The 27,306-nt window shown below is 37.1% G+C and overlaps 1 protein-coding gene across 1 annotated transcript in view; it reads left to right on the forward strand.

Annotated features, from left to right (window-relative positions):
- The window catches only part of tspan12 (tetraspanin 12), a 92,239-nt gene that overhangs the window by 32,770 nt on the left and 32,163 nt on the right, over positions 1–27,306 (forward strand). The window contains exons 4-6 of the mRNA XM_028813146.2: positions 5,648–5,722; positions 19,539–19,646; positions 20,292–20,435. Coding sequence (XP_028668979.1) covers positions 5,648–5,722; positions 19,539–19,646; positions 20,292–20,435 — 327 coding nt within the window. The remainder of the gene's footprint in view (positions 1–5,647; positions 5,723–19,538; positions 19,647–20,291; positions 20,436–27,306) is intronic.

Raw genomic sequence — 27,306 nt, forward strand, 5'->3', positions numbered from 1 at the left:
TCACCTTTATAGGACTGAGGGCAGTTCGTTGACGGAGAAGGGCAGGTGGTCCCACCTCTTGGAGGACTACCCACAATACACATGGAACATGAAGGAATATACATAGATACAAAGAAAATAAATGGCCAACAACAGTAACATAAACAAATGTATCAGAAATGAATAAAACAAACATAAAAATGGCATTTGAACCCAAGCTAGGGGAGGAAACCTAGCTGAAATATAACAACAGAGCTATGCTTTCAAACTCTGAAATGCTACAGTGTGACTTATCAAGAAACAGCACCTCAAAGATTTAATGGTGGTTTGATGATTAGTATGCTTGCCTTTCAATTAAGAAATCTGGGTTTGATTCCCACCAATCACATTTTGTATCCTCGTTAGTAAAATATTTCCATCATTGTTTTTGTCTTGGCCCAGGCCAACATAGTTGGGGGTCATATTTACTACAAATTGGGATTCTTTGCACCAGAAGAAAAAATCCACAATTTTGTATGCATAGATGCATTCCAATATTGACAAAGGTTATATACTAAATGTTTAAAGGTGATAAAGTTTGGTAATATATTGGTAATTATTTTTTTACTGTTCCACTTTTTCACCTGGACAACCACAGATAGTTCAACTAGTATATTATACTGTCTCAGTTATTCAGCTAGTATTAGTTGGATATCTCTTATGTATACGGTGCTAATTTTAATAAATGCCCTCGTGAATATTGCTGAGCAAAAGCATCATAATAGGCAGTTTTATTATGTGATTGTGTAGTTGGATAGTGAATTCAAATGCAGCTGAGGTAAATACAGCAATAATGTAAAATGCAGGTTACATATTTATATTCATTAATTGTATTGGTAGTTGAGCTGAGGAGAATTTTTCTAAATTTAATTTTTAAGATGGTAAAGAACAGGGAGAAGAGACATCATCACACCATTATCCTCCCTAGACAAACTGTTTACAAAGACAGTTAGCAACTTCAAGGCACATTTAACTTCCTCCCATACACTAATGCCTTGCCAAATAAGGGTTGAATACGAGCATTTGTCATTTTCCAAAACCCGTCTGATGAATTTGGCATGTTGTAGTAGATGTTCAATGATTTTAGCTTTGGTTTTCAATGAGTAAGCACCCTTTTGTTAATATTAAAATCGCGCATTACTGTATCAATAAATTTTAATTAAACAAAATCTGAATTTTTGTGCAGAACTTAAAAATATGTTCATTGTTACAATTAACAAATTCTTTGAAGACAAAGTTCATCTTGGGGTTTTTGGTAGTCCTTTTTCTTTCGCCAACTTTGAGAGAAATATGCCACAGTTACTCTGCAAGTTTAAGTGTTTATTCTCTGATTTCTGATAGTGTTCTTTACTGACAAGTTTAAATTATGACCAGAACAACTGAATCATGACCAATCTAAAAGTCTGACAGCTGGTGTAATATTGGCTGCATCATTGGTTATAATATGAGTGAGGTTTGTTTTATTGAGTTGCTAGTCTTTACATGCTATAGGCAGTGCTCCTGCCAGATTTACAGCCATTGAGTTAACTGGGACGAGGCTGGTTTGAACATGAATCATTTCAATCTTCCAGATGAAGAGTGTAGTTAAAAACAAAAAGGACATTGTGTTAACATTCCTCACGTGTCTGTTTTATGTCAAAATATTCCACTATTATCACTAGGGTAGCCACCTAGATTTGTGTTTTATTGTACAGCTTTGGTTAATCAGAGATGTGAAACATTTTGATAAGTTAGCGTTCAGCAACAGTGTTTAATTACAATCTTTTGCCATCTCACCTTATCACACTCTCATATTTATACCTAATTGATTTGGCAAAAGACCACATACATGGCTAGTACTTTGTGCAGTCTTCTTTAAAGTGATTGCCATTGGTGTTGACAAATTATAGGTATACAGTGAAGAGAGTGCCATTTGAACCCTTTGACACTTAACTCCTTCATACTTGCTAATTGTGTGAGTATTGTTTTTTTATGTAAAACAGGCCATTGAGTGGTCAAGAGTGGCAGCTGTGCTTCTCTTGATTACAACATGACTAGATTGAAAGTGAAAGAGAAAATGTTTTTTGTTTGGAAATAACATTTGTGGATGTGGTGGCTTGGTTGGTTGGAAGGTGATTTTAATTAAAATCAACAACAAATTCAGTGATAGAAGATTGCCTTTGCAACAAGGGGGCAGGAGTTCACATCCCACCTGCTCCCAGCATGGAATTTGTATGTTCACCCCATGTCTGCTTGGGTTTCCTCCTTGTATACAGAGTCCAAAGGCATGCAGGTTAGGTGAATGAGCATTGTTAAATTGGCATTAGTGTGTATGTGTGTCTCTGTGTGTTCACCTGGTGACGAACTGGCACCCTGTCCAGGGATAGTTACAGCTTTGTGTCCTGTGCTTGCTATGGTAGGCTTGAGATTTGCAATGTCCTTCCACTGGATTAACAGGTTACAAAAATGAATGGATGGATAGTGTGATGCCCTGCCCTGCAGCCATGAATATCATCCATCTCCAAAGACACTGATAGTTACTACCGAGCATGGAAGGGTGAATGAGGACACAACAACAGTTATTGGTGCAAGTGCAAAGTACAATAAATAGTGCCCAGAAATAAAGTGCAGTACTTCAAAAAGTCTTCAATAAAAAAAACAACAGTGGTAAGGTGAGAGAGATAAAAAAAAACAGTAAATACGGTAGATCTAATTAAATAAGTTAAGCCCCAGAGTGTTTCTTTTTTTCTCGTCTCTGCTGCTCACCCTCTGAGTTTTGTAGCAGGGCTGAGACACCAGCAAACACGGTCAACCATCTGTCCCTAGTCCCAACTACCTTTTCATCAGCACAGACCCACAGACTCTCATATCCTCCCACTTTCATTGACATCCGCAGGGCACTTGATCCTCCCCTGCAGCATCATCTCCCTTGTTCAAACATGGACTTTGCAGTCTTACCTTTAGTTCTATAGGGTGACATGCAGTATAAAATCAGGTTAGAAGTCACTCTGCTAATCTATTGCTGTCATGTAGTTTTGCTTAATGTTTGTCCCATAAGTTACAATAGCCCTTATTAATTTGCCCAGATAAAGTGTCAGTTGCATTTCTAGCTAAAGCTACTTTACCAAACAATAGTCTAATCAGACCTACACCCATATCTAGTGGAAGCCATTACCTCATTTTGAGGCTTCAAGTACTTTATAATATAATTAATTGAGCTCCTTGGCTTGTTTTATTTGCTAGGTTATTATGTGGTAAAACTTGGCATATGTTCATTATAGGTCTCAAATTGTCTTTGGCATTCATTTTTATCTTAATATACAAAGCACCTCAATGCAAAGTCTTCAAAATAATTATCTATCCATTTTCTGAAGCCAATGTTTTCATTGCTAGAGCCCATTCCTGTTGCATCTTTCACAAGATGGAAGTCTACTCTGGAGTAGATGCTGTCGGTCAACTGCAAGACACCCAAACACATGTTTTTAGGGATGAGAAAAAAACTAGAATACTTTGAGAAAACCCACTTTAATAATGGGAGACAAAGCAAATGTCACACTAACAGTAATTGAGCTGGAGAGAAATGAGAGGAGAGGTTAGGAGCATGCACTGATGCAGACAAACCAACTCAGGATCCCAGAATATGACCCAAGTGCAGCCATGCAATGGGTAACACCTCAGCACCACACTAGTCCAGATGGAATGGAACAGTGTAAGGTTTTTTAATGGTGGCTGGAGTGCCAATTCTGCTACCAACCCCCAGAGTTTTCCCTGAAGGCTGGAGAGTCTACATGCAGGGCTGGATGCAGATTAACATCATACTCAGGACGGAGCAATTGCAGGTTAAGGGCCTTGAGCTGGGAAGTGAAAGAAAAAACCCCTCAGCAACAACCATAAGCAGTTTTCCATTGTGCCATGGCAAGAAATGTTTTTTGCCATTTCTATCAATATATACTGTATACATTAATATATTGACAACATAATGTATTTATTATTCATTTATAAATGAAAATCTAAATATTTTACTTTACCATTCATCTTACAATACTGGCATTTAATTTTTAAAAAGCCATGCTTTTGTTATTCTTTGCGTAACTTGGGAATCAACCTGATAATCATTTGATTTTCCATTTTTACTATATTTTAAACATATTTTATTGTATTGAACATTTTTTCTACAGATTCTCTTTAAAGTCAGTCAGTCATTTTCCAACCCGCTATATCCTAACACAGGGTCACAGGACTCTAATGGAGCCAACCCCAGCCAACACAGGGTGCAAGGCAGGAACAAATCCCAGGCAGGGCACCAGCCCACTGCAGGACACACACACACACATACACATCAAGCACACACTAGGACAATTTAGGATCGCCAATGCACCTAATCTGCATGTCTTTGGACTGTGGGAGGAAACTGGAGGCCCCGGAGGAAACCCACGCAGACTTGGGGAGAACATGCAAACTCCACGCAGGGAGGACCTGGGTTCGCTTCCCAGGTCTCCTTACTGCGGGGCAGCAGCACTACCACTGCACCACCATGCTGCCCTTTTCTTTTAAGGTTTATCTTTATTTTGTTTCAAAGCAAAATAACAAAGTAATATAAATGTGTAAAATAATGATGCTACAGTGCTGAAAAATACACAAATCTTGGTATTAAGTAGAAGGCATTTACTGGATCTGCTTGCAGGGCCTACCAAAGTTAGTAAAGTGTGATAAGACTTTTTTTTTACCAAATAACTTTCTTTTCCGTCCCAATGTTAGAATGCAATATAAAAACTCAGTTATCTTCCAAAAATGTAAACAAACATATATCTTTAAAAAATCAGCCGTCTCGCTCGCATAATGAAGGGAGATTAACCAGACTAAATAGAGATTTACTAGAATTTTTTGGGGAAGGTGCACAGTTCATTTTCACATTTTTCTTATTCATCTAAACAGGGAATCCGTTTATTTCTTGAACCCAGAAGTAGCTAATAGCCTGAAAAAAACCCTTTTTGTAACAGAATGTTGTACTTTGTAAAAGTATTGACCTCAAGAGGCCTTGTTAAAACCTTTCCCCAATTTGTGTGGTTTTACCATTCATATTGCTGTATTGTCCAATGAAAAGTGTCCTTAGTTTGCAGCTTTTAGCATATCAATAGGGGAACTTTTAGGTCTCACTCAAATGAAAAAAAAGAAATTATTTCCAAATGATTATTGATTCAGACTCCTGCCATTCTCCCAGTGCTTTCGAAATAAACTCCTACCCCTTGTGACCCTGAATTGGATTAAGCCGGTTTGTGAATGTTATGTTAGGCTTATTGATAAAATAAAAGAACTGTTCACAGTCAAGTCTTTATTTTCAGTTTCTACAAATAAGGCACAATTAAAGCAAAGTATTTTTATATCCAGTTATTTCTTTTTTATCTTTTGAGCAAAATAAGTCTAAACACTAGTAGTATGCAATCTTGCATTAAACCAACTACCATCATTATGTGTTAGGAATGCTTTTAAATCCACTTTAGTCTGAGATAATGTTAAAAAATGTTTGTCCAAAATAATTTAATTGTATGTAGGGGAATTCCAAAATATATGGCCTAGCACAATGAAAATGCAATTATTTTAAATATGACTTTGTTTGAATTTTTTATATGTCTTGTTTATCATTTTACAGTATTTTGGGAGTTTGTTGGTTATATTCTGTGTGGAATTGGCCAGTGGTGTTTGGACTTACGAACCAGATAATGTGGTGAGTCTCTGTTTTTTTATTTCAAAATATCATATTTTTCATTCTTATTGTGTAAAACCTTGGATCAAGTAAATTATTTGATGTGCATCTATGCTTTTTGTAGCAGCTGCAACATATAAAAAAGTGTTGGATTGAGACTGTTAAGGGAATGCTGCCACATGGCTGCCATTGTAGATTGTTGATAGCAAACTTCATTTTATACCTATGTTTTAATTACATATGATGAATGTTATTTTGTTATTAAATATATCACAAAATACATTTATTGAAAGACTGTAAAATAAAAACACTGAAATATACTGAGCAGTTACTGTAGAATTAGATTCAATTTTCTGCACTGCATATTCAGCACACATTTGTTTTGAATTGTTGCTATGGATGAAAGCATGTGGGGGAAGTAGAGATGGTACAACTGTTGTTGTCTAATATTTTCAGTCAATGCAACCTTCTCACATGCGTAAAACAAGAGATAAGAGTCAAAAATCAGATAATCAGATTGCATTTAATCAAATAACATTCTTATGCCTGCTTAACCCATTCTAGTTATGTTGCTAATAAAATATAAAGTATGTAGAAAAAGGGATCTTTCTTCACATAACACATGTCCTTGTTTGATTTGTAAAGCTCTTTGTGAAGGTGAGCATGTTATATAAAATAAAGATAGATGGATATATAGAGAGAAGCAATAAATCAATCCATACATTCTTCCATTCATATATTCATTTTCCAAATCATGTTTACAATAGGGCGGCACGGTGGCGCAGTGGGGTAGCGCTGCTGCCTCGCAGTTGGGAGATCTGGGGACCTGGGTTCGATTCCCAGGGTCCTCCCTGCGTGGAGTTTGCATGTTCTCCCCGTGTCTGCGTGGGTTTCCTCCGGGTGCTCTGCTTTCCTCCCACATTCCAAAGACATGCTGGTTAGGTGGATTGGCGATTCTAAATTGGCCCTAGTGTGTGCTTGGTGTGTGGGGTGTGTTTGTGTGTGTCCTGCGGTGGGTTGGGCACCCTGCCCAGGATTGTTTCCTGCCTTGTGCCCTGTGTTGGCTGGGATTGGCTCCAGCAGACCCCCGTGACCCTGTGTTTTGGATTCAGCGGGTTGGAAAATGGATGGATGTTTACAATGTTTTAGAGTTACAGGACTTGGAGCTGGTGCCAGAAGCATTGGGCACAGGGCAGAAATCAACCCAGGATGAAGTACTTGTCCATAGCCGGGCTTACTCCCTGACAAATTCACTCTTACTCAGTCTGGACCAGTCCAGAGAAGGCAATATAACACATACATTTCTGGGCTGTGATTGGGAAATGGAGTACCCAAGAAGATGTTCACACAGCCAAGACGATGATATGTAAATTCCATACAAACAGTGACCGAACATGGTATTCAAATCCAGTTATAACCCAGGACTGTGGAGCAATGTAGTAGCAGAATGAAAGGTCTGCTGTAGTAATTGCATTAGTGCAGGTGATGCCAGAAAATTTCTTAAATTTATAAAAAAAACTCTGTCCTTGGAGTCAGCTTGACTCTATGGAGGCAATATTTGAAAAGGAACACTTAATAAAAGACTGGCCATCATAGACAGTCACACTCACTGTGTCTGTGTCGTAATGTCTAAACAGAGAAGTATCTTTGTGATAGTTCGGGTCAGCTCCATGCTTCCACTTCGGCTTTGGGAGCCTCTTGAACCCGACACCATCAATAGTCATGACTGGATGAGTCAGTGGATGAGGACAAACACATGAGTGTAAAAAGTGCTTTAGTACTTTTATTAAATATTCAAAATCAATCAGTGTACAAATAATAATGCAGTGTGTCCTTCCATAAATAAATAATCCTTTAAAGTGAACTGTGGAAGCTTAAATGCAAGAAAATATTCCCTAAACATGAGGTTAAAAACACAGGCAAGAATGTTCTTCAAAATATACAGTCCCTGGTGCTCCCTTTTAAAACTGACGCCTCTCCGGCTTAACCATGGAGAGATATCAACCAACAGAAGCAGACACCCTTTAGTCTGTGTCCCTGTTGCCCGATTCATGACTACCACGGGGAGCCACCAGGTCCTGCTCTGCTCTGCACTTACCGCTGCTATAGAACTCCACCTGGCGAAAGGACACTCCTGAATGTAATGATCACTCCTGCTCCCTAGTCTCTCAACAGGTGTGATCCCCAAGCCCCATCCAGTGCGCTGGCCATTTGCTTCTCTCTGGGGGTCCATTCCCATCCGCCTGCTTCCCTCTCGAAACACCAGCTCAGTCTCACTCCTGTCTGTCTCTCTGTCTCATTAATCTCTGATCTTCTCTCTTTGTTCTCCTTTCCTGGATCATTCTCTCTTTTCTTTTCTTTTCTCTTTTTCTCCGGATGACTTTTTTTCCCACGGTCCTCCTCTTTTTGCTCTGGGTCATTCTTTGTCTCAATTGTTCGCACCACAAGAAGCTGAAGAAGCAATTAAAACATACTGCATCCTCACGTGCAGGTGTATCTCACCCCAATCACTCAACAAACTCCCTACAGTTGCATGAGTACGCACACCCGCAGAGAATAAGCCAGCCAATCAATCATTTACTTTTTAAAAAACGGGCTCCTGATTATCAAGCTGCAGACCTGTCATACCGCAATCTTCAGCAACACACTGTCCCAAATACACTGCTGCTCGGGAGCGTTACTTGAGGTAATTTTTTCTAGCAGCCTTTAGCTATAATAAAACCTTCTCCTTGGGATCAATAAAGTTTCTAAACTAATCTAATTTAATCTTACTTTTTAAAATAATAGTTAAAGTCCATTCATCTGGAGTATTCTAACCTGTTAATCCAGTTCAGGATGGTGGGGAGCTGAAGCGTATGCCAGCAGCAATGGATGCAAGGAAGGCACACAACCCTGGATGGGGTGCCCATTCTCCATTAAAATGATAATTATTTATTTCTTGGTTTGACTGCAATCGAATATCTTTGCTGCAGAATGATTTTTTTTAAATGTTTATTCTTATTAATTATGTATTCATCAGTTCAATAGATAGAAACTGTTTTTGATCCGGTAAAGGCACTGTTAATGAAGTGTGGTGCAATACCCATCTTTTGATGCATTTGTCAATATTTGGAAATAGAGAAATTATTATGAATGCATTCATCACTCAGGATATAATTTGAAGGTACTTTTATTCTGCTTAATGTCAATATTTGAAAATATTTCCCCTAAGCCAGCACTCTTTCAGGCACTATGTAATGTTTTCTCTATGGAATGGGAGTAAACTCCCTTGGGAAAATATTGCCTCTGCTGCTGAAATTGATTTGCTTTTCATTAAATTAAACACTGAACCACTCACTCATTGCAGTTGCTCTCCTGTTTGTTTGATAAAACACTATTTTTAATTATTCATCCATCTATCTTCTCTACATACTTTCTGTTTTTTCAAGGTCACAGGCAGAGTAGAATTGGCTGAAACTGGAGTGAATGTTTCCTCATCTGTTGGAATACTCAGTGCAGAGCCACACTCAATCACACATGCTAGACAAATTTAGAGACACCAATTAAGTTAACATCCATTTTTTTCAAGTATGAAGAAACTGTAGTACTCTGAGAAAAACTGACAAAGACATATTTTCCTTGTTAAAGGGAAGTTGACAGTGTTGACAGCCAGCCCATTATCTGCCCACTCTACTTGTTGGCCAATTCACTTTCAGTCACTGCGTTAAAAGATCCAAATAAGTAATAATAAGATATAAATAAGGTATAACGTGTTCATTTATATATACATTATATAATTTATATATAACATAACTTGAGTTTTGACCTGTAATTAAAGAAATGTAACATTTTGAAATCTTCAGGGGTTGTTGACCATGTGCATGAAAGCGAGAAAATAAAATATGAGTGAAAGGTTCCATAACAAGCAAGACACCGCCACTATTAAAGAACATATTTACTATGACATCAGTTCACTGCTCAGTTATGTAATTTAAACAATCTAAAGTAAAGCCATAGCATATAAAATACATTTCTATAATGACAGTTTAACAAAGATAATTGTTGCTTTGAAACTGTGGCGCAGTGTCGATTTTAAATAAATAATTGCACCCTGTGTTTTCTCTATGGCTCTAAGTGGGTGTGAAAGTGTGTAAATGTGCTTAGCTCTGTGGTTAGCCGAGGCACTGTCTGACCACGCTGCATTCACACAACTGCAGAGGTGGGCAGATCAAGCAGGAGCATCCATGTGGCTGTGTAGGTAGCGGTTATAGGACAATAAAAGTTGAAAACAACAAGAAATACAAATTAATAACATATCAAAATGAAGCAAAAGCTTCAAAAACTAAAAATGCATTGTTGACAATGTACAACATTCTTCTGACATAATTAAACTGATAATTAAGATGGTTATAGATATAAGAAAAATGAATTGAAGAATGACAGAGGAGTTAACCGATACCAAACAGGACATAAAACATAAAGTGAAATACCAGACAAATGCCAGACTGTATGTTTTTTAAAGTGACACTAAAATAAAAATGCTTGAGTCTCAACTCAAAGATGCAAAAAACACGTTAACAACTTGCAGAGTGAAGAGAAGATGATAAAATGCCAAAGATGAAAGTATGACTGCCATGTAAAATGAATATAAAACACTTCAGGATAAATTAAGGAATTTGTAAGAGACAGCAAAAATAAAGGACATTCTTGGAAGGTTTGGAATGTGGAAATCTAAGGACATTTATTTGGTTTTACTTAGCTTATTAATTACCTGGTAAATGCTTTCTGAGGACTATCATTAAATTTGAAGAAAATAGCATATTATTACATGTTACAGAGATTAATATTTTCTCTTCAGTTTTCTGTTTTCTCTTTAAGTGTTGTCTTTTCTTTAATTTATTGTTCTGGGTGGATATTAGTAGAATTTTTTGAATGAGGTGTATAATAGTTTGGTTCAAAATAGTAAACCAAGATTATGTTATTTTGTCATGTTTACCTTCTTCTCTTCACATTGTGTTGCTTCTCTTTATTGTTTGCATGATTATTTTTATCTTTTGATGATTTACTTGAAATTTTTGTAATGATTTGTATATATTGTTATTTTAAGCAACTTATATTCTCTACTGTCTGTATGTTTTGGCCATGCCATATTTTATTTTTTCTTTTTGTGATTAACTGTTTATTTAACAAAGTCAAAAAGAAATCAACATGTCAAAATGAGAATAAACCCAAATAGTGTCCCTCATTCACCCCTTTCACCTCATCTGATGTCCTGTATCATACTACAGTAGCATCAGTAGCACCAACTGACCACACTAGTGCACTTGACTAAGGATTGACTGCATTAAAAGTCTGCATATAACAGACTTAACTCTAGAATTAGCAGAATCCCAGTTGTGAATATAGTCACTGAATGCTCTGTTAATTTGAGATCTAGACATCATGAGAAGAATCAGGCTATCAAAGGTAAACAGTCAGCATAATTAGATTAGGGGTCTTTTAGAGGCAAGCAGAAGTTTAGCAGCTGTTGTGCTTTAGGACAAAGTGGGCATAACACATTTTGCTAGAGGTTTTAGTGGCACAAAAGGCGTGTTAAGACAGCAGATTTAACAGCAATGCAGAAATTCAGCTGTGTCCATGTGAAGGTGCGAGTCCTGCTTCACACTCCTTCTTCTAGATTTGGGAGTCCTCAAACCCAACACCGTCGGTAATGTAACGAGATAAGCTGTTCTAATGGGGACAAATCAAACTGAGCAAGGGGATGGTGCAAAAGGTGCAAGTACTTTTATTCAATAAAACAAATCCAAACAATAGTGTCCAACTAAAGTGCAGTGCATCAGAGTTCCATAAATAAATAATCCATAAAATAAGTTAAAAAAAAATCCAAATGTTTAAAACAAGACTAAAACATGAGAATAAAAACCTGAAGCAGTCATTGGGGCCACACCAGCTAAACACAACTCCTTTCCAGTCTTTCCAGCTCACCCAAGGCTTCCTCAGCTCGAGAGACTTCAGCCGCTGCGGTCCTCACACTACCGGCCCCCGTCTTGGCTTCCTCCGCCGGTGTCTGCCAGACTGCTCGGGGTTGGTTGTCCTCCTGTCTTCCTTCTCATACACGCAGTCATCCCTCAGATCCCTAGGGAGTACTCCACCTTGATCAAGCCCACTCCTCACATGCAGTGGGTGCAATCCGTCCCTCGAGCGCCAATCCTTCGCTCCACACGGGACCCCTGACCATGTTGACCTCTCTCATAAGCTAGCTGGCTCGTCTGCTCACTTTCACTGCCCCAATGCTGCACTCTTACTCTCTAAGCCTTTCATCCCTTTTTCTTTTTTGTCCTCTTTCTCCCTTTTTTCCTCGTCCTATGCAAGCCCATACTTATACAGCTCTGTGGGTGCAGCTGCTCAATCACGCGCCAGAGGAAGCCAATGAAGCAATTGAGAAAGATCGCACCCTCACATGCAGGTGTGACTCGCCCCAGTTACCTCATCAACTCCCCATGGCTGCACAATCATGCCCACAAAGACTGACACGGCCCAATGGATTATTTAAAAAACTGACCTTTCATTTCAAGCTGCGGACCCGCTATATCACATTCCACCCCTTCTGCATTCCTGCATAAATGGATGAACTGCAGCTTGAAGCCAACCCTTTGGTCAGCTCCATACTTCATCTCATAACAAAGGTGCACATCAGAATTGACACCTTTACAGAGACTCCTGAAGACAAGAAAGCACACAAAAGGACGTTTATTTTAGGCTTGTAACCACTAATTGAACTATGACTAGATGTGATTAACAAAACTACACACTAATAAACAGGGGCTGGATATGTAACTGGAAGGAACTTTGATCCAATCACCAGAGGTTACACTTTCCTTCAAAACTAGCTGCATTCATCTCTTCCGTTCTCTTTGAGGAACTGAAAACTGATGAGCTGCTCTCTTTGGGTTGAGAAGCCATCCACTCTCTGTGGATTAAAAAGCTCACAAATTTTCTTTGGCCTGGAAGCCATAGAGCCTTTGAGTTGGACAACCTGTACTAGCTCTAGGATCCACACTACCAAGCCAAGCTCTGTGCTCAGTGACTAAGCCCTGTCTGACAAGACTGAGAAGCTGCATTACTTCAAGAAGGGAACAGCAAAGAGTCTAACAGTGATCTGAGGAAGGCAGCATCACACCATGGACAAAGGACCAGGAGACAAAGAGAAAGAGTGCACTCCAAAAGAAGAAGAGTCCTCCACTTGAACTTGCATCAACCCTGCTTAATTCCACACAGCATCGGACATCATCCTTGAAGCCTGGCATCGTAACACTGTTTATCTGTGCCAAGATAAATTAGAACTCTAAATTGCCAGTAAATAGCTAGCCTCTTCTGTGTTATGGGTTGTCTGTCTTGTATGTGTTGCATCCTATTTTCTTTGTAAATGTGTGTGTATTTATATGTGTATATACAGTATATGTGTATATATAACTGTATATATACAGTTATATTTCTATAATCCTTGTGTTTATCAATAAATTGAATTATTCTATTTCTTAAAACAATTGATATATTTGATATAAGTCTAACAGCTGGAGATCTCCTTACAGATAAAGGTAAGGAAGATAAAGTGGTGCCTTACCAAATTACTAGCATTGTCAAAGTCAAAATGGATAATAAATTAACTAATTGATTAACATCAATCAATTATTTTTCCCACATCCATACACCATTGTTCTACATTTATTTGGAGTCCCTGGGTGGGCAGAGACCTCCTTCACTCAGTTTTGCTACAGTAATTTGGCTTCCCTGGGTGGGAGGTGAAAGTGCCCAGACAGTAAAGAAATACCATATTTCATAGCATGTTAGAGAACAGGGTGTCTGAAGTGTTTGATCTTAACCTTGTTTAGGGAGGGAAAGAAGGAAAAGACAACAAGTTATACAGCATCTTATTCAATAGCGTGTCATTGCGAGATTTTGTTAAATGTTTTTTTGTGACATTTTTTAGCTGTGGACAAAGCAGAATTTTGCTGGAAAAAAAAAAATAAAACTTAAAAAGTTTTTTTTTCTGTTTCAAAAGATGATTTGAGAAAAATAAACATGATATATTAGTGGGGGCTGATTGAGAATCCAAGTTGTGCCCTTTGCAGAAGACCAGCAAGTCTCAAGCACACACTTTTAACTTGCCAGTCAAACCTTATGGATGGGAAGATTAGGTGGAAGCATGATGAGATCCTTGGCTGAAGTGGCAGTGGGCCTAGAGGAAGAGAGGAAGAAGAGTCGAAATAACATCAAACTAAAGGGGCCCTGCTTTATCAGATTTGCAAAACTAGACGAAAGCAAGCTCTAGCACAACATTAACCGCCACTGGAGTCCTGGCATCAGCAGCTGATTGAGAAATGAGAGTGAATCTCCCATAGGAGATTAGCAGCTCAATGCTCAGGCCAGATATAGTAGTATGGTCTAAACAAACTTGTGGCTAACATTACCAAATAAGCAGAGTTAGCATTGAGGTGGCTGTAGCTGACGTGCAATGAATACTGGAAAGAACACTCAGCAGAGAGGAGATACATAGAGTTGAATGGCTGTGATTGCTGTCAAGCACCCTGGAGGTGTTGTGGGCTTAAACAACTGAAACATCTGGGAAGGAGGGTGCCCACCTGATGACCCTCAGAAAGTTCCAATGGCCCACACTACAAAGCTCTGCCAAGAAGCAAACTTGGTTGCTTGCCATCCATCTCATGTAAGATACAATCAACTTCCCTGCTAATGAGATTGTAGTGTTGAACCCATTGTATTGTAGATATTATATATTATGTTTTAAGATTGAATATTTAAAGTCTGAATCCTAAACATACTATGAGAGGAAAAATGTTTCCACATCTAAATTCCCTATGTTCATTTAAAGAGTACAGTAAAAATAAATTTCAGTCAAAAAGAGTTTAGATTGTTCAAAAGTAAAAATTCTGAATCACAAAGCAATCACCTTGATAGCTGCTAGGATAATTGGAGACCCTTAAGGGCACTATATTATTGTGGTAGGAAAACTAAAAACTAAAATAATTCTGGTTAATGTATTTTCTCCAAATTCAGATGATAAGGAATTACTAGCTAGAAGGTTTATATTAAATCTCAGTATGAGTTCTCAATAAGTATTTAATGGCAGGTGATATATATCATGTGTTAAAATTAGATTAAGTTACAGCATGAAGTCAGCAATTGTAACTGCAGCAACTAAAATGGGGATTTTGCAGTGTTGTATTTTTCATTTTTGCCCTTTTTATTCAGTTCCATATTGATTTGGATTATTTGACAATTTTTTGTTGCTTTTTTCATTGATTTTTTGTGTCACTATTTTGTTTCCCAGGCATTGACACTTTGAATTTTTTGTTTGTTGGAAACAGCTCACTGTTGCTACCACATACTAGCTGAAGGTTGCATAGTGGGACATCAGAGGTGTATTGTCTGTGTTGTTTCTGTTATTCAAAAGATTTTGCAGTGTGCTGTTCTGTTTTTGTTTCAGAGTTTTTAATTTATTAACTTTTTTTGCCACAATTTGCACTTCATGGTTTAATTTGATACTTTTGGTTTTGATTTATTCCTGGTTTGATTCTTAGATGTTATTATTACAACATCACTTTTTTGTGATCTGGTCCAGATCAATCTTTTTTGCAGTCCCTCCTGAAAAAAATCCACATTTTATTAAGAATCATCATTTTTTCAGACCTATGTAGATTTCTGTACCTATACTTTAGACAGCATTCCTCTTTTTGCTGGTAATTTGTTCGGCCACCTGTAGGTAAAGGCAGATTTAATTTGCAATAAAACAATGAGACATAGACAAAAAGCCAGTCCATGTTCAATACCAAAAGATCAATAACTTGTGATGTCTAAATTCAAACACTAAACCAAAATTCTTTGCCAGGAAAGCACGAACAGAATTGTCTAGAAAAACAAGTAAAGAAAAAACCTCACTGACAAGTCTTACCAAATTTTATCTACGGTCTCAGACATCTGGGAACTATGCAACGCTGACCTTTATACCTTTGACCCGATGATGTCACATGCTACACACTTCCAGTTGACCTTGCCTGCAGCCATCAACAAAAATTCCTCAAAATGTTGGTGCCCAGAGGAAAACAAACTGCCATTGTAGGAGATTACTAAAATTTTTAATATAATTAAAAAAAAACAGTTCATCGAATACAAATAAAAAATGTCAGAAATAGATTCCTTGAGGCTCAAAACCCCACTACAACTTTTGATAAGAGCCCAAGGAAAATTCAGAAAAAATTAAATAAAGTAGCTGATGTTAACATACCCCAAGTCAAGTCAATTTTATTGTCATGTGTATGTCATAATTAACTATTTATTTTATTGATAACGACTTTTTGACTTTGCTTAAATATGAAGCTATTGTTAGTTTGGACCCCTGATTCTAATATTTTTGAAGTTAATTCATTACACTCTACTATTACTACTGTCTCATTAATATTAGTCAATTAGTGAAGACTTATGATTCTACACAAACTGATATTTTAAAGAGACAAAAGCACCCTCAGTGTTTGTGCTGAGGGTACAAATCTTTCAATATGCCTCACAAAAAATAAATTGCAAATTAGAAGGATGCCAGTACTAATTGCTGAGATTTCTAAATCACCTAATGATATGCTGAATAAAAATGATGCCTTTACAAACGGTACATAATCTTTTGACCACAAGAGAAACAAAGCAAGTAATATGTTAATCACATTAATCTTTTTCGGAAAATTGTTCCTCTCTAACGCAAGATGCTTGCTGCACCGTGCGCGACCTTCGATGAAATAATTTATTGCAGCAGTACTGTCTCTTTCAAATGTACTAACCCTCAATTGCTGCCCTTCCTTTTCTTTCTCCAAGTGCCCAATTACCATACAATCAGCTCTGTAATAGACATTAAGCCATCTGCAAGCTTAGAATGCCGATTCTTCAAAACCTTTAAGGAACATTGAAATATCTTCGTAGTACGTTTAATTATTCTATCCATCTATCCTTCCAGTGTCGTGCCAGCCCCAGCAAGAATACATCACGAGGCAGGAACAATCTATGAATGGGGCACCAGCTCCTTGCTAGCGCTGTGACACCGTGTCCTCACATGTTTAATTATTAACAATATAGATTATTTAAATGATGTTAACATTTTATGTGTATAAATGATATCGTCATCATATGTAAATACGCGCTTTGTAAAGTGGCTCAGGTTGTGCAATATTATAACTGTATCGCAAGTTTACAGTGAGGTAATTGTACTTATAAGTACAAAGCGTTCTACAAGGAGCACTTGATGAACTGATTGAGTGCATTTATAGTTCTTGGGATGAAACTGTTTCTGAACCGCAAGGTCTGTACAGGAAAGGCTCTGAAGCATTTGCTGTATGGGAGCAGTTCAAATAGACAGCATGGCCGAGGCAGCGTGTGCTTGATGCTGTATACTGATAATTCTTTTTCTGATCAGCTGCTGTAGAGCTGTGATTCCACACTCAGATACAGTGATATAAATACTCTGAATGGTATAGTGAGAGTAATATGGAAAAAGATGATCCGCTGTGGCAACCCCTAACGGGAGCAGCTGAAAGAAGAAGAAGAAGGTGCATTCTGGTATTTGGAATAGTTTGGCCATTCCGTGAACTATTATATCGTTACAGGTTAATTACAATCAGATGCCTTAAACTAATAAACAATATGCGGTTAATTTCAGTGTATATGATAAAGCCGCATCAGGGATGTGGATCTAAAAAAGAAAGGGAAACCACACAGGAACAGTAGCACTGCTTTGACACTGGGTGCCGTCAGTTTGGAATACCGAGCAGAGAACGCCAAGGACTTAGCTGGCGTGAAAATGTGTGTGGCTTTGTGCCAAGTTTAGTTTTTATACATCGCGATGTGAGCGTGGAAACAGGCATACGCAACATTTTTGTACGTACACACTGTTTATACATGAGGCCCCTGAAATGCAAGAATGGATGTATGTTAACAAATGAAATGAAATTGACCAGACAAAACACAAAATATCTTGGGTTCATACTGTCTGCAATGAAAAAAGCCAAAGTAAATTTAAGAATCACTGCATTTTTGTTTTTTTTAAATTTGAAATTTTCATAATGTTCCAACTTTTTCTGGATTGGGGTTGTATAGTATTATAAGTAGGCAATAGGAGCTTTGTTGAAAAGAGAAAAAGACAGATAAAGAAAAAGTAAAATAAATTATGCAACTCTCTGGTTTATTAGGCACTTAGATTAGGCAGGGTCAGTTTCCGACAGGATGACAAACTAGGCTGTCATAAAAAAAAGTTTGATTACTCATATATTTAGTAATATTTACTAATATATTTGAATATAGGTTAAAAGTCCACTTGTTTCATGCACATTTGTATTTTTGGTCTTTTTATATTTATACTATTTTTTCTTATAGTTCATTTGTAAAGCATGAAGTGCTTATGACTTTGTGAACTTTGGCTTAAAAGATGCACATGAAACTCGAACAAATCTGACACTTGAAAACACAGTCATCACAAAAATGTGTAAAAAGTGACATGATCAAAGAGAAGATGGAGCTGACAACGATTCATACAACCAGTAATGCACATTAGAAACCCTGACAAATTCACTTGAGAAACATGTTAAGTACAGTGACTAATACAGTATATATTTTTTTTTGAAGCTACAGTTCTTTATGCTCTTAGGTGCCAGAAAATATAATGTCACTGATTATATATAAATTGAGCATTTATGATTTCCACAACTGAGTGTATTAAATGGTGCATTTTAAAGATTTATTTAGCAAATGCTTTTATTTATAGCAATTTAAAATGAGTTTATCAGGAGACTACTACATTAACAAAAAATACAGAGGAAATGTCTAAGCAAAGTACAAAAAGAATAGGTAGTGAATTTGAGTGTGACCCAAAAACACAATCAAAAAATTCAAACATTTTTACAGTGTGCTCCATTCAAGATATCTTAACAAACATTGAATATTCTAGACAGCGTTCTTAAGATACTCCCTGTAGCTGCTTACATCCATACCAAGTAAAGAGGCAAAGAGAAGTGATCATGAGGGGTTGGTTTACAGAACCATATTGTGCTTGGTATTTTGAGTTACTGTATGTACGTGGGGAAGCTATCTGCACTAAATAGTCAGAAACTGACTTCTAGTGTTAGTTTGTTAATTCTTTACATACTGTACTTCCTTTGGTCATCCCTCCTTTGACTTTTAAGCTATAAAATCCTGATCTATCTATCTATCTATCTATCTATCTATCTATCTATCTATCTATCTATCTATCTATCTATCTATCTATCTATCTATCTATCTATCTATCTATCTATATACTGCATATGTAGGTATATCACTACATATATATATATATATATATATATATACTGTATATATATATACTGTATATATATGTATATAGTACAGTATGTACATCCATCCATCCATCCATTATCCAACCCGCTATATCCTAACTACAGGGTCACGGGGGTCTGCTGGAGCCAAGGCAAGGCAGGAAACAAACCCTGGGCAGGGCGCCAGCCCACCGCAGAGTATGTACATATATTGGTATTTTTTTTCCTCTTTTGGAAGATGCACAGAGGTGTCACCAAACTTTTAAACACAGCTGGTTAAGGGGATAACAAAATGTAGGCTCAGTGTCACACACAAATAGTTCCTTCTGGATTAAAAAATACATAACATCATAAGTAATACAAGTGAGTAACTGGGTATCATTGTAAACCATAGCAGTGTTATTATTTTTAGAATGTTTTTCTTAATTAATTTTCACAAAATAAACTAACAAAAATACCTATCATTTTTGTTTGCTCATTACTTACAGGTCCCTGTACAAAGGTCTGATATGATTAGTTTAAAGTCTCGAATGCACAGCTATGGCTTACCCCGCTACCAGTGGTTAACACATGCGTGGAACTTTTTTCAGAAGGAGGTAAGCAGAAATGTGTGTTGCAAAATGTTTCTCTATTAATGTCTATCAATCCATTTATTGAGGCCTGCAACTGTGCAGTGACGTGTAATATAAATAGTGAAAACATTAATTTCATTCATTCATTTTTCCATATGTGTATTTTCAAACTCTTCATCTTCATCTAAATGATTATGTTCACTTCACTAAACACTTAACCACTTGCCACGTAAATAACTATATTCTCTGACATGTGTACAAATATTGCCTGTTTTCATTTTACACAGCAGAATAATTATAACTCAGCTGGCACTGTACGATCAAGAATCAGTGAAGGTCTTAGGCTTTTGAACCCACTGGACATCCATTATTTTTTGTGACAGAGTGCTCCATATGCTTACTGTTCATTTGAGCCCCTACAGATAAAGCCTGGAACTTACAGTAAATACATCTAAACAAACGTGCCAGCCATGTTAGAATCGTCTCTAAAGTCACATGTACTACAGGAAATCAGCAGTTGTTGTAATTGGTGCCCTTAACATTTACATAAAGTTTATTTATTATTATGTACCTTATCTGAAAAGGTTACTTTTTATCAAAATAATGCTGTCCAGAGTGTACAAGCTGTGTTTTGTGAGTAACCAACAGCTCTTATTTTAATATTTTCAGTTCAAGTGCTGTGGAGTTTTATACTTCACAGACTGGCTGGAAATGACAGAGATGGAGTGGCCCCCTGACTCATGCTGCATGAAGGAATTCCCTGGGTGTGCCAGACAGGCGCACCTTGAGGACCTCAGTGACCTCTATCAAGAGGTAAGTTAATGCAAAACTGCAGAATGAACAACTTAGAAAAAGTAGGTTATCTCTGAGTTATTACCCTGTGGGCACAGGACATCTAAAAAGTAATCGTCATCTAAATTCTGTAACTAAACTGTCCTCCCCAAGAGCAGCTTTAATAGGGGAGTTAAGTGTAAAATAGCAATTCCAGCTAAACTCGTCTTATCTCCAGGGATATTTCTTTAGTCCCAATGTAAGAACAGATTAATGTCTGTGGATATTTCTAATAAGATTAAGCTATCTTCTCAAATTACACACATCTGAATTTGCACTTGCTTGTGTCTTTTTAATTGATTCAGAGCTTTGTTTAAATCTCTCAGTAGGTTTGACATATCTTAGGTAAATGTTCACTTTTCAGAATATAGCATCGTGCTACCCTCTTTTTTTCTTAAAATGACTGTGCCTCCTTGAGAATGTCTTGGTAAAAAGCTGGAGGAGAATTTAAATTAGTGTTGATGTTACTTAGTTTTTGTTGGCCATAAAGAACAAAAAAGTGAGGATTGTAAAACTCTTTGAAAAATATTGGTTTTCTATATTGATTTCATAAAATGTTCTCCTTTGTGAAATATTTACATTCAAAGAAAAATCTGATGCTAAAACAATAAATCCAATTTTAACTCTTTCAATTTTACTTTAGTCAAAAATTCAAAAATATTGAATTCTAAAGCAAGCAGTCTGGTAAAATGCAATACAGCTGTGATATGAAACAGTTATGTGTAAAATGACTTCAGTAATCACAAAAATATTAATTAGAAAGTCATAAAAATTTGGTTCACCAGTAGTGCCCAGTGTGGTTCTTCTTTTCCAACACAGGTTGTGCTGTGATCAGCTACTGCAGAATGACATCAAAGTGACCTAACCAAACCAACTGCATTTATCTCTCTACTAGAATAGATTCCATTGGCTTCTTGCTTGATACCATCTCACCTTTAAAACTCAGCTGCTGTTTTAGCAACCTTGCAATTCCAACAACTGCTCCAACCTGTCATCACTGGTTCCCTCATACTAACCAGCCTGACACATGTATTTTTATAATTTGTTTGAATATTTAGTGTTGGTTTTGTCAATGATATCACCAGCTTCCTTGTAGTAGCAGAAGGATCTTTAAGCTTAAATAAATTAAGAAAATTAAGAAAAAAGCTAGAACTTTTTTTCATCTTCAAGTTTTTTTTCCCTTTCAGTTTTAGCATACTGTATTTCTTATTTAGTGTTTGATATTTTCCTATTGCTGATTATGAGTTTCTCTACCTTATTTTTTATAATCTCTGCTACTCATAGATCATACATCATAATAGATCGCATTAAGTATATATGAAAGATCTATACAGTAATGAAACACTAAAGCCTACCATCTCACTATTCCAGTGACTCAGTGTGTAGCTTTTGGTCAGCACTCATTAAGCACCAGGTAATAATCTCTTTCACACATGCAGGCTATCCCACTGATCTGCTTTTATAATTCCGATTTAGTTACATGTGTCAACAAATACGGGTCCAGGATTTCAGAAAAGTTGACCTGGCAGTTTCCTGTGCCAAGAGATAGCATAACTCTAATAGAACTTATTGATTGGCATGTGTGTAAAAAAAACAGAAAACAAACAAAAAAACAAAAAAGATGGATAAAATGTAAGAGTGTCCTCATTTAAGATGTGCAAATGCCCATTTGAGTAAAGAGTAAAACATGATGGATATGGTGTGATGATGAATGTAATTCTTGCTCTTATGTTAGTATTTTGAAATAGGGAGGTTCCATCCAAGCCTAAGAAATAAAATTAAGCCCACTTACCACCTAACCCTGCCATGTATTTCCTTCAGAACTCTTGTTTTCCACTTGTGAAGAAGCGGTTAATGTGAGTCAGAGGGGTGTGTAGTGCTCAGCGCATATCTTGTAGACACTCGGTTTAGTGAAAGTAGTAATATATGTCATTCTATACTCATCCTCTTTAATAAAACCCCTATGTGCATCCAGTGTCCGTGTGTGTGTGTCTTCTGGTGAAGTGCGCATGCGCGGGGCATGGTACGATGCTTCAAAGGCTGCCTGACGCGTCACACAAGACAGAGAGGGCAGGAGCTATAAAATATCGCGCGGGCCGATCCAATCGGATTTCAGTAAATGAGGTAAGACCTAAAACATAAAACACGAAAAATCCAATCGAGTACTGAGACGCGGAGACCAGCTTCCCCAAAGAGGTGGGATTAGTGTTTGTTGTTGTGCAAGCGTTCACTCTGAGGATGTCAGATTTGCAATTAAGAAGCATGGCCCGGTAAAGTGTAAAGTGTCAGTCGTTGAAGGGGTTTTTCCTAAACATACGATTTTTCATGATATTACAATACGATGACTTTTAAAAGTAGATTTATTTTCGCACACATTACAACAGTTGCAGGGACGCATATTACGGACAGTAAAGCCAGTATTACTGTCAGAGAAAATTACAGGCATTTTATGGAAAAAAATTAAAGAGGTAAAATATCCCTTGCCATTTAATATAGACTGTTCCTACTAATGTTTATGGACTACTGTTCTAGCGGCCATTATTGTAACGGGCTTAATGACTAGTTGTTTTATATTTAAATTTGTTTTTTTAGTGCCTGATAAATAGTGTGATTTATTCCTCAAACACATTTTTATGATTCAAACACATGATATAAAATAAAATATAAAATAATAAAAATGAGGTCAGCATTTGAGCATTGTGGCCTCTTGCCAATTAAGAGGCCACTAAACTTTTCTGATACCCACCTCCTTCCATGGCAAGAGAGGATCATGTATCAACATCATAAAGCTGGAAAGGGCAAATCTTAGTAAATCATTATGATGGTTAACTTTTGAATGTCCCGGGTTGCATGGTCACATAAAGTACTTAATCTCTAGCCTGATGACCATTTTCCACTATGTGTTTAACGATATAAGCGGACTCTTGATGTAAATTCATAAATCTGTAAATTTATAGTTGAAGAGTGCCCAGTAGTCTGCTTTGGATATATTTCAGGTGGACAACAATACCTGGTGGGTGGCATAGTGACTGAGTGGCTAGCACTGCCTCATTATGGATTCACTATCCTGAGTTCAAATTCTGCACCTAGCTTCTATACGTGTGGAAATTTTGTATTTGCCTTTTATTCAGAATAATCCTGTTTCCTTCCCACATTCCTAAAGATGATTATATGACTGTAGCTGAATTGGTTGACTCTAAATTGGCTCTGCGTGGGTCTGTGCACAGGTGGGCACTGTACAAGGCTAGATTGTGTGTTGAGCCAGATGTTGCTGGTATAGCTTCCAGTCCCTTGCAACATTTCTTAAAGTTGGTTTGAAAATGTTAGGTTATATATTAACAATACAGACTGTAAGTGTAAGCAATACATGGAAGAATGTGTAACTCCAGCCATGTTTCTGGATTAGATCAGCTTCTATCAGCCACAACCTGACTAGGAAAAGGAGGTAGAATCTGAGAACTGGCCCATCCATACTGGACAGCACAGTGATAGTTCAGATGCATGATGCAGCAATCTACATGGCATTTATGTGACACAATAGAGGTTTATCACAAAGCAGAACAAAGAAGGGGTAGGTTACACTTTTTTTAGAAAGTCTAAAGTTATACAGTCTGACAATTAAAGATAGATAGATAGATAGACAGACATACAGTCAAATGGTAAGGTTAAAATCAATTAAAGAGACAAACGTAAGTATTCTACAATGAAAAAGTGAATATTGGAATGTAAACGTCCTTTCTCTTGTCTCTTGTATGACAGCTTTGTAAATTCACAATCAAAGGGTGTCTATTCAGTTATCCTTAAATAACGATTCTGTATTAGAAACAGGGCCCATGTAGACAAAGAACTCTGTCATGACTGGCTGCAACAGACACAAAACTGACCTGCTTTCGCTTATGTAAGTGTCCATCACATATCCAACTTTTTCCCTGGAGGGAGGGGGGACATTCGCCACTTGAAGGTTTTATGGAACATTACTTTAACATTTATTTGTCTTCCTAAAATTAAACTTTTCTTAAACAATTGCTTTGTGGCTAGTTAACTGTGTAAGTTGAGGTATGACAGATGTGTTGAAAATAATAAAAGAGAAATATATGTAATACTAGCTGTTATGTTAACATAAAATCTTACTCGGTTAGAAAAATAATGCAAAAGTTTGTTATATAAGAAATATTAAAACATGAAAATAAATGCCTAGTGAAATGGTACACAATAGTACATTACAAACATTCTACAAAAGACTCATGTAATTTCTTTTGGAGAGTAGGAAAAAAAGCATGAGTATCGATAGTGTATTTAAATGACTTTATAAGCTGACTACAAAAACACCACCTTTCTTAGACAACAATATTAAAGTGAGGGAGTGTCACGATAGCACATTGGTTAACTCATGGATATACTTGGTCATTTATTTTGTAGACATTCTTCCTGTGTCTATATAATTTTGTTTCAATCTATTCTGACTTTCCCCTCATATCCCCAAAGTTTTGTGCTAAGATATTAAGTCATTCTAAATTTGCCTCTCATTGTGCTCGTAGGCTTTAGTCCCTTACTTTCCAGAACTGAATTATGAGAGTTTAATAATGTATATATGTACTGTATGTATGTACTGCAGGAAGGGAGAGATGAAGGAAGAACACAAAACACAAAAAAACAAAAACAATGCCTAAACGACAAAACCTGCTGCCCCTGACTAACAGGATTTAAACTTTTATCTACTTGCTGGAGTGGTTTGCCACTTGTCCACTGCATTACTCCTCAAAGGGTCCCTTTCAGGGAGCACTCTTTAAACCATACTCATATTTTATTTCCAGCTAAGCTCCAGAATCACTTTTAAGGTCAGATTAAACCCTTATTCTTCCTTGAGGGGCACCAGGTCATAGTTTCCTATAGTGGCCCTGCAATCCTGAGCCTTCTATTATGCCTCCAACACAATTATCAAGCCTTTTACGTTAACATAGGAACCACAAATTAATATACATTGCCATTTAGGGCAACGTGCATTGTAGTGGTCAGCAGGTGTTGTCTATTTGTCGTTTACTTCTTGATCTCATTCTCTTTTCAAGGATACGGTCAAGCACATCTAGTTTGTCTGCTAGCAGCTCTGCAGCTAATATGCTGATGTTCCTCCCTAATTTGCTTCCAGGCATCTGCAGTGTTTTTCTTATTACCGGCTTGATACTGTTTTCTAGAGGTCCTGCATGGAACTACCCATAATCTGTGCCATCTTGGTGGTGCCCTTGCCCCTAATAAAATCCCTCCAGCCAGTCAATCCCCTCCTTGTATTTGTATGTAGATGATACATATCATTATTATAACATTTTACTTCTGAAAGCACACTAAATCTTAAATTTATTTACGTTTTACTATACTTAACCTGATTTGAATCTATCAATTTCTGGTTAATGTTTGAACATTAGAACAATCTAGACCAGAATAGGCCATTTAGCCCAACAAAGCTTGCCAGTCCTATCCACTTAATTCTTTCTAAAAAAAACATCTAGTCGAGTTTTGAAAGTCCCTAAAGTCTACCACACTACTTAGTAACTTATTTCAAGTGTCTATGGTTAAGTCCTGGTTTATTGATATAAGTCTTCAAAGAAGCTGTTGATCCACCTGGTAGGGTGTCATCTGCATGTTAATTTTACATAATTTGCATAATGAGAATATTTAGTTGTCATTATAGAAACAGTTCCCTGAAATTGCATTGATCATCTGTCTTTCCTTGGGCAGAATCAAATCCTCACATTTCCTCCCCATCTACAAGCCACACACTGTCCATTATAAGTTGCTTGTTATCATTATTTAGTGTCTGTAGACTCCCAGTGCTTCCTCTGCTTGGGAAATGCATTCCAGAAATTGTTGACCTTAACCTTTGAAATGAGATTTCCTCCCAGAGTACATAAGCATTGGCTGTGCATTGTTAAGCACATAGATTTTTTTTGGGCACCCAGTTTACATTTGTCATACTGAAATGCCAGTGTTGAAATCATCTCAAGCACACACGCAACCCATCAGTGTCACTCCCACAAATTAATGTGCAGCAGCTTTATAAAGAACTTGGCTAATGCTTTGGGATATGTCCGCCTGTGCCATAGCTTGCATACACATCATTTCTTGAAGTGTGCAAACAGTAATTGTTTCCCATAATTAATAATTAGCATGTCACTGGGTTGTGTACTTTAAATAATTATGCACACATGTATCTAATATATTTTGCTATATTTTTACAGATTTAGGTTATATTGTATAAAAATATTTTAACTTATACTGGGAATTTGAGACACAATACTAGCCACAGAGCTCGTAAAAATCTAGAGAGAAACAAGAAAACTAGACTAGAACTGAAGGCCTAGACATTGTCAGAGTTTCTGTTAACTGAGGTAAAGACTGTGGAGAAGGGGCACATATAGTACTGCATCCTTTAATGGGGAAATGTAAATCATTTTTAAATGATAAGAAGGGCAACTTTGACACTGGTGTTCTACTTGTCTCTATGGGAAGTAACTGAGTAATCCAGCCTTTGAACTCTTCCACTACAGCTTAGCTGGGCATACAGATCCTGAGTAAAAGAAATTTGCCTTGTTCCTTTGGTTTAGAGTCTGATGTTTAATAATGTTAGTGGTGTGCCTTCATCGATTTATTGCTTGAAGCATTGAAATTCCTCTTGAGCGGTATTTTCTTGTAGTTTTGCAGTCCACTGTCTGTTTTGAAGCGTGTGTAGCTGTGTCTTTGAGCCAACATTAGACCATGAGATAAAGGTAAAAGAATCTATTTTTCAGGCAGCATGTGTCCCACTCTACAAAGCACACAGCTAATGACTTCAACCTTAGCTTAAAATGTGATGATGTAG

This window comes from Erpetoichthys calabaricus, chromosome 1 (assembly GCF_900747795.2).
Source record: "Erpetoichthys calabaricus chromosome 1, fErpCal1.3, whole genome shotgun sequence".
NCBI classification, from domain to species: Eukaryota; Metazoa; Chordata; class Cladistia; order Polypteriformes; family Polypteridae; genus Erpetoichthys; species Erpetoichthys calabaricus.